The sequence below is a fragment of the Elgaria multicarinata genome, chromosome 8, assembly GCF_023053635.1.
Source record: "Elgaria multicarinata webbii isolate HBS135686 ecotype San Diego chromosome 8, rElgMul1.1.pri, whole genome shotgun sequence".
Lineage (NCBI taxonomy): Eukaryota > Metazoa > Chordata > Lepidosauria > Squamata > Anguidae > Elgaria > Elgaria multicarinata.
Window position 1 is genome coordinate 36761515 of NC_086178.1, and position 17210 is coordinate 36778724.

At 42.5% G+C, this 17210-nt stretch overlaps 1 protein-coding gene across 1 annotated transcript in view; it reads left to right on the forward strand.

The window, feature by feature from the left end:
- SLC9A9 (solute carrier family 9 member A9) overlaps positions 1–17210 on the forward strand; it is a 326487-nt gene that overhangs the window by 184639 nt on the left and 124638 nt on the right. The window contains exon 12 of the mRNA XM_063132175.1: positions 6850–7003. Coding sequence (XP_062988245.1) covers positions 6850–7003 — 154 coding nt within the window. The remainder of the gene's footprint in view (positions 1–6849; positions 7004–17210) is intronic.

Genomic DNA, 17210 nt, shown 5'->3' on the forward strand with positions numbered 1-17210 from the left:
CTGTTGCTGATCTACAGCAACAATGGGGAATCTGTGCCCCTCCAGATGTTGCTGGACTTCAAATTCCATCAGCCTTAGCCAGCATGGCCAATGGTTGGGACAATGGGAGAAGAAGTCCAACCACATCTGGTCATATGTCCCCGATCCCTGATCTAGTGCTTACAAAGAGAAATAACCCCACATATATTTTCTTTGCAAGGCTATGAAGACGGAAACTAAGGGGTTTCACTGGAAATCCTGTGAATATCAAGTATATGTGTATGCTACTATGAGCAACATCCAATGTGGTGCAAGCAGACCTTTGCTCCCACAGTGGGTTTTCTCCTTCCTCTCCTCTCCCCTGGACCCCACCCCCACATCTGATTTTGAGGATCCCCAATGTTCCAGAGTAGATTTGGGGTTTTGAGAGAGACTGCAGGGGGAAAGAGAGAGTAGGATACAACTTGGGACATCATAGGAATCCACAATGAAATCAAATGAGTTTGGATTTCTGAGAATCCGACCCATGGATTCTGCAGCAGGCAGCTTTTCCAGAGTTGAACAGATTCCATGGGCTTGTGTAACATTGTTTGTTTTATTTTTTACTTTCCAGTATTTTATGCAAATTTAGTCCTAAAATTATGTAAAAAAACAACAACCCACCAGCCAAAAATGCACATTTCCCCCATAGGCTCAAGCATGAAAATTTGCATTTTGTGAGGGCATTTGCGCCTTTGGGAGGATTTGTGCATTTCTGCATGTGTGAATTTGTGTAAATTCAGGAAATTGGGGGGGGGAGCCTATTCTGTCTGCTAGTGGATGATGAAATGACAATTCATGAAACATAGATGGAACAGATTTTACAAAATCTGTACATCCCAAGATATGGCCCACTGTTTATTTTATGGCCAACAGCATAATGCATCAAAGTAAGATTCCCAAAGCATTCTGTTACTAAACACCTTACCATGAACAAGACAATGTCAGCAATGAATGCTGGAAACAAACATCAATGCACATAAGGAAGGGTATGTTTATATTTGTGCCATTTTTATTGGGTAGAATACTGTAGATGGAGCATAAATGGGGAGTTAAAAATATAAATAATTATTAGTCTTCACTGCTCACACAGGATATTAATCCTACTGCGCTATTGTCTTGTTTCATTGCAATGGGTTTATTGGTCCCATAATGGGTTCAGAATCTCATGTAAATGCATTATGCTGTTTTCTAATATCTCTGCATTTGGTATGCTTCCATCTGATGAAATAGATTCTTAGGCTACGATATTTATTAGCCTTCAAGGTGTACAGAATCTCTTTGTTGTTTTTACTGCAACAGACTAACTCTGCTATCATTCTGGAAGTTTTAATGATCTTTATCACAGGCAGAGCTGTTGGCTTTATTGTAGTTGCTTTCCAAGAGAATCTAGTGATTTTCAGGTCAAAGAACATAAAATATGTAAAGGACACACACAATGATCAGATCTGAAATGGGTTAAAACTTACGGTTCGGTTCATTGTTTATGTATAGGCACGCTCTGAACAAAGGATCTCTAATCTATGTATAAAATTCTAGGTAGGGTCTCACTTCGGCTATTGATAGGAACTTGATTAGTTTTCTAAGAGTCTTCTTGGCAAAGATGAAATTGTATGATTATAGCGAAAGAGGGCTCCCTGGTGTGGAGCCCTATTTAGGGAACCAAGAGAAGAAATGAAACTATGCTACTGGGACAAGAAAAATACTTACCAGGCTTAAGCGTTGCAAAATCTTGTTCTTTTCGTCTTTAGCTTCAGCAGTAATGATGGGGAGACACAGAGAGAAGGAAGAAAATGTAGAAAAATGGTTACATGTGAAATACCACAGTCAAACATTCTTAATAAGATAGTGCCATTGAGGGCAAATTTAGATAACTGTTTTGGAGAGGGAAATCCCACCATGAACTGAACTTCTAAATGTGTCTCCTTGTGGTAAGAAGATCAGTATTGAGTTGTGTCCTGGAAAATTATGGGGAAATAATATCCTCTCCACCATGTGATTGCCTGCTGCAATCCAAAGCATACTTACAAGGAAGTGTGCCTCTTTGAAATCCTTATAGCATAGTTTTGAGTAGACATCTTTAGAACTATGCTGCAAATATTTATTGCACCATGTGGGGATACTTTGAGTAGAATGCTTTACCTTTGAGCTTTAGAGAGTTAAGGAATGTTCACATATTCATCATGTGGAATGAATGGATGGAAGGAAGAAGCGGCGTTAAGGTGGCTATGGGCAGTATCCAATGTGGTCACAACACTAGGGCTAAGGAAGCTGCACTAGCATAAAACAGTGATAGTGCAACGTCATTAGCACTTGCTAGGCAAAGGGGGGAAGCAGTGATTTGCCACAGAATTCTGGCAGTGTGGCCCTGTCACCAAATTTCAGCAGCAAATTGCCACATTTCCCCATTGCCAAGCAAGCAGTAACAATGGGCATGTCTACACCAGTCGATATCCCGGGGATTGTCCTTGGATCATCCCTGTGCATCCACATGCTGCACGGGGATCCCAGAGGCAACCAGGAATGACCACTGCATTTTTGCAGGATAACTGGTTCCCCAGTTATCCAAATTTTACCTGCAATCCCAGGACCATCCCGAGACCGCAGGAGTTATGGGCACCCATCCCATCTGGTGCCCTCTTACTCATGAGTAAGCATGGCACCAGAAATGGGCTCGGAGCCATGCTGCATGGCTCTGTGCCCATCAGGAGAGGGGGTGGCAGCAATTTTGCCACCACTGGGATGGCAGGGAGGGGGTTGAGGGGGCGATTTCGGGGGGAAATATATATTTTTCCCAACCTACTTTTTTGTTGGAGCAGGGCCTCACTCTTGCATGACTGGCCCCACTGCTTCCCTCCTAAAAATGGCAGCCATGATGTCTGCTTCCTCCTCAGATGTCACACGCAATGTGTGTATCCAGGGGGAGGATCTCACGATCAGCATATCGCGACATCCTCCCCCTCCCTCCCTCTACACCCGTAGGTATAGACATGGCCTGGGTTGCACAGGCATAATGCAGAAGTGCTTGCATAACTGTGCTTGTGCAGACGTAACTTTAGTTAATGCACAAGCATAATGGACAACTTCTTGCCCACTGGAAAGATTCAGTGGAGCTTCGCTGGCATTGTCTGAGTCTGCGGACATAAACTGCCCTTATATAGGAACTATATTACACATAGGATCTAAATGAATAGATGGCACCTTTTCCTATGCATCAGGAATAAACAACATATATATTTCAGAACGGATAGATATTCCAGTATGGTTTTAAGGCTCTTCCTGGGTTGGTCCTTCAGCCAAGATCAATTGTACTTACTAGCCACAGGATCTATATGGTTAACAGCCTTATGTACTTCTAGGTCTACGTGCCTGAAGGGGACATAACAACACGGACATGTTGACAACAAGCTGTGACCTACCTCAAATTGTCCATTTAAAAAACAAAACACAACCTAGCTTTTTAAGATTTAAAGTGCCTTGCAACCATTCAGCTTTCTGGCATAGCAGGAGTTCGAGGTGCAGAAAGAATGCAAGGCAAAGTTTTCCTAACATTTTCTTGAGGGTATGTGGGTACACTGATTATGTGTGCAAATTACATACCATATTTATAAAAATTGAACTGTAATTCCCTTTTTATGGGGAGAATTTAATTTGAATTATTCTTACACTGTGGGTGCCCTGATAGGTCTTGGAAATTCATTTGGATACAGCAATTTTGTTTCCTGGCCTGAATGGGCATCCTCAGTACTGTTGTGCACTATTTAAAGGCCACCTTATAAATTTCTAGACGCAGCTGCATTTTATGGGTTGGAGAAACAAACCCACTATACCTTCTCATCCTCACAGGAATGACGGGAGGCTTATTTAAAATTCATAAATATCTATAAAGTGTTCTCAGCATCCTGCTTGAATTACTGATTTAATTTAGAGGACTTGCTCATTACTTGGGATTTACAATTGGCTGTGTATTTCCCCCTCCCAGAAAATAATAATGTAGGCATGCTAAAAACAAAATACAGTTATTTCTTTTGTATATCAAGGACCCCAGAGGAGGTACTTTTGTAAACATGCCGTACTGTTGGCTCTCACTTAGCTTACTTATTACCCCTCAATGGAAAACTTTGGCTGCGTGGATCAGGCTCTGCCTGCACCATTATCTTTCTGCTGTTTTATTTAGTCTCTGTAGGTACATAACTTTACTTTAGTTATAACTTATAACATTGCAAAAGCAACTCCACACTGTAGCTTAAAAGCCCCCTTTTATTGGGCAATGGCGTCTCAAACATTTAAAATTCCTTTTTGAAACGACAAGGGAATTGGAGGAGGATGCTCCATCCCTTCATTCTTGTCACTGCTTCAATGATAGGAGAGGGCAGGTGAGGAGCAGGGCCAAGATACTAGGGGTGTGCACGGACCCCCCCGCTCCGCCCCGCAGGCCGCTCCGCTCTGTGCCGCTCCGCCCATACTCCGCTCCTCTTCGCCGCGGAGCTCCGGCTCCGAATCGGAGCTCTGCAGTGGAGGGGAGTGGCGCCAGGTAAGGCCGGGAGAGGAGGGCGGGGGGGTTACCGGGCTCTGCCACCGTCACAGCCCGTGCGGCGACGGCGGCAGAGCCCGGTAAGGGACCAAGGGGGAGGGGGGCCTTACCTGCCTCCATCCGCGGTCCATCGGCTTCTTCAATTGAGCCCGTGGTTCAACCAGGAAGTCTGGGCCACAAGTGCGGCCTAGACTTCCTGGTTGAATTGCGGGCTCAATTGAAGAAGCCAACGGACTGCGGATGGACGCAGGTAAGGGAGAGGAGGGAGGTTTATCGGGCCCTGCCGCTGTCGCCGCATGGGCGACAGCAACAGCGGCAGGGCCCAGTAAACCCCACTTACCTTTCCGGCGGAGCTCCAGATAGAGGCGAAGGATCCGCCTTCACCTCGATCCTCTTCGCCACACTCCGCCAGCCCCCCAATCCTCTTTGCCTCCGCCTTAAGGGTAGGCGAAGCCCCCCGCTCCGCTTCTAATTCGCCGGTCCGATTAGAAGCGGAGCACATCCCTACAAGATACTCAGGGGATCTGCTGTGGGCATGGCCTCCCTGCAGGGGTGTGAGCCTCAGCAGTGACCTGACGACGCCAACCCCTGACACCCAGCAATGCACCCTATGCATCCTTCCTTGGAAGTCAATTTGAATAACATTTCCCTTCCAAATTTTAATTAATTATGAGCAGAATAATTAAAAGTATGACTTCACAACACTGTGGAATTTGGACTGATATATGTTTTTGCTTATGCCTAACAGTTTCCCCCTTTCTCCCTCCCAAAAAAATGTATTGTAAAGCTCACTGTGGATGCGTTAAACAGCATAGAATAAATGAAATGTGATTCTCCCTATACAGGCAACGCAATAATCTAAAAAGAAATGGTTTGGCACTGTTTCCTCTTTCTCCCTGAAGAGTCACAAACAACTATAGGACTCAAGAAGAGAGGCATGAAATCAACACTGGCTTTCAGCATTCAGTGGCCGTGCTTTTGTTTCTACAATACTGGGCTCTGAACATTCCTATCATAAATCCACATGGCATTCACATTTCAGGGAAGCATCTTTTGCATAAAGGCACTTTACCAGGCAGCTGAATAAACAGATAATGCAACAGCATGCAGATCTCAGAGCCTCCGGGTTTTTGGAAGAGCTGTAATAGTCCTTTGTTCAAGTGGTCTTTGAAGGCCACTTCCCGAAGTTATTTTACTTTTCACACACATTGGGTCACCTGTCTTTGGGGAGAAGGGTGCCGATAAAGTGTCAAGATGCATCGCGCATTCCAGGAGCTATGTGTCACAAATTTTGGGGCTGTTCATTAGCGTTCAAGATAGAATTCTGTAAATGGTCCCATTCACTGTCTGAAAACAGTTTTCTTAGGTTCTTTATACCAATGCACCCTGGTTGGGGGTTGCTAACGTACAGTACATCAAGGACCTACATTGACTTTAACTTAAGCCTTTGGGGGTCACACCTACCACACATCCAATGGAAGTAGGTTTCAGAGAAGGACCTCTGAGGTCGATCTTAAAACCAGGGCAGGCTGGTGGCTCCAGTTTCGGTGAGGCACAGATTCCATTCTGGGTTTTAGTTACAACCAGCCTAAAAGTGCTGAAACCCAAACTGGGACCAGCACCTTGGATAGCTCCTTTAGATTTTTGGCTGGTTGTAACTAAAACCCAGAATGGAATCTCCGCCCCACCGAAACTGGAGCCACCCACCTCCCCAGCTTCATATAGAGGCAGACCTTTGTTGGGGGGGGGGGCTGAAGTATATAAAGCCACTTAGGCATTTAAAGGTTAAATCCAACACTTTAAATTGCTCTCAGAAATAGACTAGGGACCAGTGTAACTGTTTTAAAAATGGCAAGATATTTTCAATTTGCCAGGGTTAGCCAATAATCGAGGTACCCTGTGTACAGTGCTTTGCAGTACTCTAAACAGGATGCTACCAGAGCATAATAATTGTGGCCAAGATATTTCTGCCCAGGCGGGGGCCATAGCTGATGCAACATGCTTACCTGCTGAAAGGTACTTCATGCCACAGAATCCACTTGGGACTCCGGGAACAAGGGAGGCTCTGATATCATTCCCAGACTTTGAATCTGATCCTTTAAGGAAAGAGCAATTCCTTCAGAATGGGCTGGTCACCATCTCCCAGGGCACACAAAATACACACCTTTCAAAGGGCAATTGTATGATCCGCCTCCTAAAGTAAAATTGTGGCTGACGTATGGCTTTTCTCCCCACATTTTTAAGATGACTTGCTTTTTCCCTTCTCTCCTTCCACCCCTTCCTTCTGTCTTCCAAAGGTTTACGAGGTGCAATAGCATTTGCACTGGCGATACGGGACACGGAATCTCAGCCTAAACAAATGATGTTTACGACCACCTTATTAATTGTGTTCTCCACAGTCTGGGTGTTTGGAGGAGGCACCACACCAATGCTTACATGGCTCCAAATCAGGTGAGTCAATGTTACCTATTCATAACCCAGTGCTGAAAAGAAATTGTATTGTTCACACTTTGTGCATCTTTACCTTATCATGGGCCTAATCTACACCAAGCAGGATATTGCACTATGAAAGCGGTATGAAAGTGGTATATGCTATGGGTCAATGGGCCCCAATAGTTGTCAGTGCACTTCAATACCGCTCCTGCCTTTTATATACCACGTTCATACCGCTTTCATGGTGTAGTATCCTGCTTGGTGTAGATTAGGCCATGATCCTTTGTTGTGGCTCATAACTAATAGAAAGTGAAAGGAGTCTAAAGTCAAGAAGCATCTTCCTGAGCTGAGGTGCATGAAGCCTGTTTCCAATTCTTTGCATTTGCTTTTCTATTTGCTTGGCTTCCTGGGGTGGATGCCTGGAAGAGCTACACTGCTAGGGTAACATCTTTACCTTAGTCTTGTGGCCATTGCTGCTCAGGAACTGTTACGTGCAAGCTGGCTGCTACCACTGACCTACGTGTAGTTGTTGATCTAAGAGTTATTCTAGAATCTAGAGTCTAGATTTTGCCCTCATCAATTGGATCTAAGCATTTGCCATGAGTCATGTTTTGAACTGATCCTCTTTGTTGCCAACATCTAAGTCAATGGGCTGGACTGGTCATATGTACTTTCTTTGGCTAGAGGCAAAAGAAACAAAACATTTTCTCTCAATATTTTGCACAGGGTGTTGGATGCAAGTGGTAGTTACACAGACTTTTCACATTATTTATTTAATCTTCTTTTTGCGTCTTACATGAGCTGGAAACATTAACTGACAGCGCATCATTATTTTTAATTGTTTAATCTATTAACTGTAAATTTGAACTGTGACTTTGCCCTGGCTTTTGACGGATGTTATCTTTTTTGAAGAGATTTTCTATGCCGGTGACATTGTATTATTTATTTGTTGCAAATTGTGAACCATTTACTTAGACATGTCATTCAGAATGACTTCCGTGATTATAAATTATTTGCCTTTGTTGTTTAGTCAAAAGAAATCTGGTTTTGTTAAAGAATGAGATCTAGATTGAGAATGAGATACAGGAATATATCCATTTCCTTTAAGCAATGATAGTGCCACATCGGTAGTGCCATCTTGCACCATCAGTGTGGTTTAATGCAGTAGTTAAGACCATGTGCTATGAGCTGGAAGTCCCTAGTTCAAATATGAGCTCACCCCATAAACTCATAACCTGGCCTTAAACAGGTCATTATCTCTTCACCATTGATCTGGTCTGCCTTATAGGACTGGTGTAAGAAATTGAGCATTTTGGAACATTTCTTCATAAGCATTACTGTAGAATTGTATAGTTACCATCAAAGGTGGATGGATTTTTTGTGGAAAGAAATAAAGCAGAAGACATGTAGGAAAACACCTGTGTGCACCACTTGCTGGGGAACAAGGGTGGGAGGGTGCTGTTGCACCATGTCCTGCTTGATCATCCCTGGCCGATGGCTGGTTGGCTGCTGTGTGAACAGAGTGCTGGACTAGATGGACCCTTGACCTGATCCAGCAGGGCAGTTCTTATGTTCTTATGATTATGTCTAAGCCTCTTGTAAAATCCCATGAACGAGACAGGGCAATTTGCACAATAAAGCCAGGCCTGGAAGCACCCAATGCTTTGCAACATCATTTTTAAAGACAGTAACTGACAAGGGACCGTGCAGACAAATGGAAATGCTGTGAAAATTCTGTTTCCATCCTGCTTCTTTCTCAGCTTCCAGATATCTTTTTCCCTTTGAAAGAAGGCTATGGAATGCAGAGAGTTGTAGGACTTTAATGTCTAAAATGCATAGGATTGCACCCTTAGTCTTTAGACATCCCCTTGCTGAATGACACTTTGAATCTTAAGACAATCTTTCTGGCAACACTGATCCTGGAAATATTTGAGCTTTGTTCTTCCTTAGCTGTCTAAAGTCGAATGGTGATACCTCCCTAGCTGACTCAGAATGGATCCAAGTCAGAAGCTGCTGCCATTAGAAATAACACTTCCATTCCAAATAATCCAGTAATAACTAATTGAAGGAACATAAGACGAGCCCTGCTGGATCAGACCGAGGGTCCATCTAGTCCAGCACTCTGTTCACACAGTGGCTAACCAACCAGCTGTTAGACAGGGACCAACAAAGCAGGACATGGTGCAACAGCATCCTCTCACCCATGTTCCCCAGCAACTGGTGCATATAGGCTTACTTGTAGGAAACTTGTAGGTTGTGTCAGGCTTCACTTACATTTACCCTGATTTGTACAGCAGTCATAACAGAGAATGATGACAATCACCTTAGACATGTTATTAATCAGGACAAATAATTGGCAGTGTTGTTCTCTTGCCACCTCTCCATTCATGATGCCCTTGCAATAGAGATGCCCTTGCAATTGTTAAAGTCCTCTTGTTCTCACTGAAGCCTTCCAGGATTTCAACAAAAAGTCCCGTCCTGTCCCCTCACTAGGAAAGCTGCCAAATATACAGGATTCTTCATTTCAGTTTTCTGGTTCTGAAGAATTTAATTATACTGATGGGGCTAATATAGACCAGCCTTCTCTTCCTTTGCTGAGGCTCATAAAAAGAGGTGTGTGTGGTCGCATAATGAGACCTTGGCTTTATTTGAATCTGGTGGGCTGACCAAATCCAACATTCAACAGTACTGAATATAACCACATGATGGGAATTATTTTTCTTAATTTTAAACAATAGTGCATGATAGGATAGGTACATGTCTGAATCAAACTCAAAAGGCCTATTAAAAAGAAAATTAAGGCAAAGTTCCCTTAAGGAAATGAAATTGACTAGACCAGAAGCTAAGTGTAATTGATCTTGTCAGTGTCAAATCTCCTCTGAATTCGATGGGAAATGGAGAAGTGACTGTGAATAATACTTGGTAAAAGGAAGTGAAAAATCTTTTCCCTCCATATCTTCTCCCACCCCTTCTTCTCCATTATTTTTGTATTATTATCAAGTAACTGAATCTACTGGTACCACAACAGCATTAAGCATGAAGATACTATCCTTGCTCCAGAGCAACACCTCGAATAATGTGGCTGTTCTATAATTCAGCCTTTGAAATCACAATTTGTGAAAATCACAATTTGTGAAAATTCACAACTGTAAATAGAGCAATTTGGAAAAATGCAAGTATCAATGGTTCTTTACAGCTGCAATTTTGTGCAAATTGTGCTATTTGTGACTGAATTTGCACAAATCCCAGATTTCTGTAAATATTCCCACTAGTGTTTTTGCACAAAGTCGTGGCTGATTGATTATAAAAAAAAAGTCACAAGATCTCACTGGGCACCCTCAGACCACCTGGTGGCTCACTCCATGAGCCCACCAGGGTGTGGCAACCAGCAATAGTCCAACAAGCAAAGTGTAAAGAGCATGTGGGGGAGTTCATCCATGCCTACTCTGGACTGACACACACACCCCGGTTAGTCTGCTCCAGCTTTTAATTTAGCTATGGCCTCAATCTTGTTGGGACACGTATAACAGGTGTCTGCAGCCTCCAGACCAGTGCTTTCAAGCAAGCAAGAAAAACTGGATCACATGGCTGTTCTCCTTTAAGACTTCTCTAGGTCAAAGAAAATCCTTGTTTTGAAAACTCCCCCACTCCCTAAATGTTCTAACTTTGATGATTTTTATGGTAGCTGAATTTAGACAGCATGGCTTCCCATATGGAAGTGAAGAATAAAAGTCACACCCTAATGTCTTTATAATCTCAAATATGCACACATGCATAAGGTGCTAATCGGTTTAAATCCAAATATTCTTATTTGACTGGTTTCTAGAATGAGCTGAGAACATAGTTTTTGGTTAGGGTAAGAACCCAGAGGAATCTGTACAATTGACAAAGTAATGGAAATGATAAAGATTGCCATCTTAAGAAACAATCACATTTTGGCTCTTTTCCTAGTTCCTTTTTCTAATTTTGCAAAATGGAACTTTTCCAAGACAAAAATGTCTCCCTTCTACCTTACCAGGCTGCAAAGGAGTTCTCAAGTTGTCTTCGTGACTGATATACAGACAGATTGGTAGACCCACTGAGCCAGCGCATAAGCTTGTAGGATGGGCACATTGCCTGGTTGAGTGGCATAATGGCTCACAACCTTCTTTTACTGTCCAAATGCTTAAAAGAGAACCAAATGGGGAAATACGAGATAATTTGTGGAGAAAGGGACAGAACAGCACTGAAAAATATATCAAATTCTAGGCACCAGCTTTAAATGTTTAAATGCCAGTTCTACTGAAGAGGGGAGGAGGCCTGGCTCCTGTGTGACATCATCACCCTTTAGGCACCTGTATGTTTTCAGTCTTACAGATAGCAGGACATGAGAGGACATAAATACAACTCATCCCAATGCCCTGAACATTACTAAATCTGCTACGTGAGTGCAAACCTAAGGCCTTTGCTCACAATCAGCTCATTATACATCTTTTTTATTTTAATGTGAACTTAGCTCATTTGCATTTTCAACCCAATGCCCAGACTGAAATAGTATTATCCTTTGGTATTCACACATCTCTGAATTTTACAATGCAGTTCACTAATCAAAAACTGTGTATCTTGGGGAAGTGTGAACACAAAGGTGTGTGTATTCATGTAAATAATGTACACAAATGTATTTTGTTTGTGAAAAGTGTTCAAAATAACATTTTATATTAGGAGAATCTATTAGAACATATGCGCACAAAAATGCACACAAATTTTCACATGGGCTTTTAAAATAAATTGCAAATGCTTTAGGAAATGGGACAGAACAGAAGAAACTTAAGATTGTAAAAATCAGAAACTGAGAGAAATCAAAATTGACAAATTCACCCATCCCTAGTTGTCCACATGTTTCGACATAGACAAAAAATTTCCTCCAAATATTGTTCTGGTTAGGATTGCAATTTTTGAGCAATTGTGGTGCATATTGTACATAGTTAAGTGCAGCTTTTCCCATGTAGTGCTTATGGGATTGTTGTACTGTACAATACACAATACTGAAATATGGTTGCATGAATATTACAGACAACTAGGATGAAGAATAATGCTTCTGACATTTCATAATGAATGACAGTCCCTGATTTGTATAGGTTTTATTAAGCACACTTACTGAGTTTTGTGTTGGTTGTCAAACCTTGATTACTCATTCAGGCTCATAAACAGGATTATTAGCAGGCAATGCAACAGGATTATTAAAAAGGTTTATACAACTTCTTGGAAGAATTCTAAATACAGGTCTGCAGCAGTGTTTCTCCTAGTCCAAGGGAATTATTATTATTATTATTATTATTATTATTATTATTATTATTATTTCTTACCTGCCTCTCCATTTTGATCGGGAAGAAAAGGAATGAGGCCATACGCTGAACTGTTCTTAGGGAGACACAATCTATGATGGGTTTTCTACCTGGTGTGTGATATTTTAATGACTTTTCTACTTAGTAAAAGCATTTGAGGAAGAAAATAGTGTTTGAAAGGGAAGAAAGGGGAAAACAAGTGAAAAGCAGATTGTTTGCCTTACCAAATGGCAACTCCATTGTATGGGGTGGGGGAGGGGGACAAAATACAGAGTCTGAAAGATAATGTATACCTTATTGTTAAAAAATTGTCTGTGAGCTCCAGATAAATCTAGTTATTTTATAGTCTATTCAGGAGGTCACTGGTATGGTTTTATAATGTCATCAAAGAAGATCTTGGTGACATTATCACCTTGTAATTCAACAATTTGTTATCATTGATACTATATATAGGCCATACTTTGCTCTGCTTGTTTACAGAGCAATGTCTGATTAACAAACCTTAGTGTCAGACTGCTGCTGTAAAGTACCAGCTGAAAATAACTAAATTGGAGCCATAATAAAGAGGCTTAGATAAAAAGCATGCAGACAAAATCTGGATTGGCATACAAATGTACTGAATGAACACAAAATGCTAGCACCCATATATATGGTGAGCAAGATTTGTTGTTTCTTGGATACTTTGATTGCTTTTTCTTATCTCCAATGTCAGCCAAGTTCATTGCAATTTGGATATACAGCTCAAGTGTCCATCATCCTTATCAGATTTGCCACAGTTTCACTGGACTCAGTCAAAGAGTCATTCCACAACCCAATATACTGCATCGATTCTGGTACCAGCAAAAAAACAAAAAACAAAAACTTACAGCTTCAGGAAACAGTTTCACCTGGGTGCATTTTCAAGTGGGTTTGACAGGTGCTTCCTGTTTTAGCAGGTATTGCCGTGAAAGCCCTGTGCTTCCCAAGATGATAACCCTGTGTCCCTGAAGTCCTTGAGACTTGCACACTGCCATTATGACTGTAGCTTCTTATTAATGAACTTCATGAGATGTCAGTCCTTCCTTTCTTGATCCAGCACCCCTTTCTCCTCCTCCATACACATTTTCCCCCTGGATGATTTAATAAAGATCCAAACAAGAACCTCTAGTGCTCCCAATGCTGACAGCCTTAAAAAGAACATGAAATTGCCTTGCTGGATCAAACAAATGGCAAGTGTTCAACCTTGTCATCCAGATAGAAACTCTGGGAAGCTCACAATACATCCACAATGATAATGGCACTTCCATCTTGTTTGTCCCCAGTATCTCGTGGTCGGCAGCATGTCCAGATATGGAGGTCCCATTTAGTTGTGATGACTAAGTGCCATTGGTGGATCTATCTGCCATGAATTTGGCTAATGTTTTCTTTTAAAGTTATCTGATCTAGCGAACATCAGACATCATTGTATGGCATTGGAGTTCATTCTGTGATGTGTAAAGGGGTGCTTTCCCCCCTTTGTACTGAACCTACTGCCAATCCGTTTCCAGTATTTCATAGAAACATTATGCACAGCCAGGGATGTGTGTGGGCTTGGGAGAATTAACTCATGCACTGTATGGGCACATCGAATGCGCCAATACTGTAATTTAAAACTCATCTAGATACATCCTTAGAATTATAAAGAGGCATAATGACCACTTACTCAACACAAATCATTATTACTAATACTAATAATTTAAGAGACATATCATTCAAAGTTCTCTGGAGACAATTTTCAGGCTACTCTTGAAGAAGGACCCTAAAAGTTTCTGAGCTGAAACACATTGAGCTGTGTTATAAATAATCTTTTTTTTCCCAGTGTCTTTATATTTGTTCTTTCTTGGTGGATCTATAGTTATATCTTTCTTCCCCACCCCACCCTTACAAGGAACCCAAGGCAGCTCACATGGTCCTCATCTTTTCCATTTTATCTCTTAACAACCCTGTGAGGTAAATTAGGCTGAGATTCAGTGGGCATGTCTACACCTAACGGTGTAGAGGGAAGGAGTTGGGAGGATCATGGACTTACCTGCTTCCGCAATCCTCCCCTAGTGTCTAGATGGCAGTGCAACATCCCTGAACGGTCGAGGAGGGACAACATGGCCACCATTTTTTTTATTATTTTTTTACAGAAGAGGAGCCGCATGCAGCCCCGATCCACACAAAAGAAAAGGTTTTTAAAAAATCCACACCCCAACCCTCCCCCCCACCATCCTGAGAATGGTGAAATTGCTGCTCCCCGCCCCCCAATGGGCACGGAGCCACCCCGTGCAGCTCCGTGCCTGTTTCAGGCCCTGGGACCACAGAGCACACCAGCTGCAGTCCTCAGGGTGGTCCCAGGACCGCAGCAAAAATCAGGATAACTGGGCAACGAGTTATCCCGAGAAAATGCAGGGGTCATCCCTGCCTGCCCCTGGGATACCCTGTGCATCATTTGGATGCACAGGGATGACTCAGGGACGACCCTGGGGAAAAGGCATGATGTAGACATGCCCATTGCCTGGCCTGAAGTCATCCATTGAGCTTCATGGCCAAGTAGAGACTAGAACCCAGGGCTTCCCAGTCCCAGTCCAACATTTTAACCACTCAGGTGGTAATAATAATAATAATAATAATAATAATAATAATAATAATAATAATAATAATACAATAATACACTTTCAAATAGAGCACTGTCCTCTATGAAGTAGGATACCTAGCCCCTCTAATTACAAATGTATAAAAGGGATTGTGTCTTCAATCCAAAGCATCTTTCCAGTACTACTGGTTGAAAGTGCATGGATTAACATTACAGAACTCTGTAGATATGAATTGCCTTGTGTTTCAAGCCACACCGTAAGTGAAGCATCAGCAACAATGTTTTCAATACTTTATTTGTGGATAACATTTGTTGCCTGGCATTAGGATTTTGCCTGGCAGCTTCAGATACATGCTGGCTGAACACCATGAAAGTCTATAAACCAGAGCCTATGATAGGAGTCAGTTTGGATCATCACAGGTACAATGAGATCTACAAGCATTCTTGCTGAGTGATGTCTTATGGATTGCTCCTCAATGTTTTTGTCTAGAAGGGCCCCTATTGGTGCTAATCTGTCTGCATTGTTTAAACTGATTTCAGACCTAAATGAGAGTACTGGTTAGCACTGCCTATTAGATATGAAATTTTGGATAATAAACATGAACAAACAATCAGAACTCAAAGGGTGTATTCTTCCGGCACAGGTATGAGTTGTTCCTAGATGCAATTATATTGAGTCACAAAGAGTTAACCATTCTGTTATCTGGCAAACAAGAGTTCAGTGCTGCGTGTGCAGACAGGCTAGACAGCAAAATGGATTAGCTATAAAATGATTACCCACAGAGGAGTTCATGCTGTGAACTGAAAGACTTTAAATGTAACCAAAAAAGTGGGGAGCATCGCCTCTTAAGGTTAGCTGGATGAAGTAGATCTTATCCAGATCCACGTACTTTATGCATTACTAGCTGAATGAAGAAGTAAAAGCTGTCAGCTTTTGGCCAGAGTTTCCCCCACCCCTCCTTTGGCAGGTTTGAGGGATAATAAGAGTGTTACAGAACAACACCAGCTGGGAGTGGGCCTGGCAGATCTCCTGCCACATCCTCAGCCAGGGTAGAAGATGGGTCACCCCACCAACACCACCATACACACACCCCGGGGAGTTGTCTTTTTTCCTCAAGTGTGTAGGGGGATATTTAACTTCCCATTACTTACAACAGCAGGGATTTTTCCTATGCCAGATCAAGCCAGACATAGGTGAGGGGAACAAATTGGAAAAGAATGGCTTTGGGTCCATTTGGATCCCAGTTCAGGACATCATGTTTGTTCCCATTGGTAGATGAACAGCTGGTGGTAGCCTTCTGTCCATGAGGCTTTCCACGGGTGCACTGGGGGGCCTTCACCATGGCAGAGGCTCCTGGTGGTGCTCACCACTGTGTCAGAGCCCCCCCCCCCCGACTCTCAGCAGTGTTCAACAGTGCTAGTGGAGCATCACCTCCAGCAGAGCCTATTCCTCACCCTTGATGATCAACAGCAGGGGGATTAAGATTGCACTCTTAGGCATGACAGGGAGCCATTAACATAGGAGCCCAAAATGTGAGGCCTGGAGGCCAAATGTAGCACTCTAGGGCAGAATTTATTTATTTATTTATTTATTTATTACATTTTTATACCGCCCAATAGCCGAAGCTCTCTACACTACTGCTTTAAAACAGTTTATAACAGTAGCGACAACGGTTAGGGCCCAGGACACATTACAGATACAGTTTTCAAACCATTTTCAAAGTTTTATATCCTGCTTGTTGTAGATGTGGCCTAGGTTTCCCCGGAAGGTTGCATCATTTTCCCTGGACCCACCTCCTTTCATCCAGCTACTAATTGTTTGGTGGTTTTCCGTCTTTTTCCCCCATTGGGAAAGGTTGAAATGCCTCTCCTAAGGCTTGGTAATTGGCAGGAAACAGCTTTAAACTACACTGTGCTGGCATTTTGGCCCAGTCATGTTGCCTTCAGCCCTGCCCACTACTGGAACACAGCCCCAAGAGCTTCTCAGAATTGAAATTCAGGGCTCTGGCTGAAAGAGCTTCTGCGCCCCTACATTAACCCACGAAGCTCAACTTTCAATACAAGTAAGTAATAAAAACACAAACCTTTCTGCTTAAATTAAGCCTGCATCCTTTGAAAACCACTGTGCCAAATGCAGCATGCTAGCCGTGTATTGTGACCCATTGGGAGATCAATAACATTTCCTGGTTTTGCTACTTTCTTGGGACTAGGGTAGGGTGACCATATGAAAAGGAGGACAGGGCTCCTGTATCTTTAACAGTTGTATTGAAAAGGAAATTTCAGCAGGTGTCATTTGTATATATGG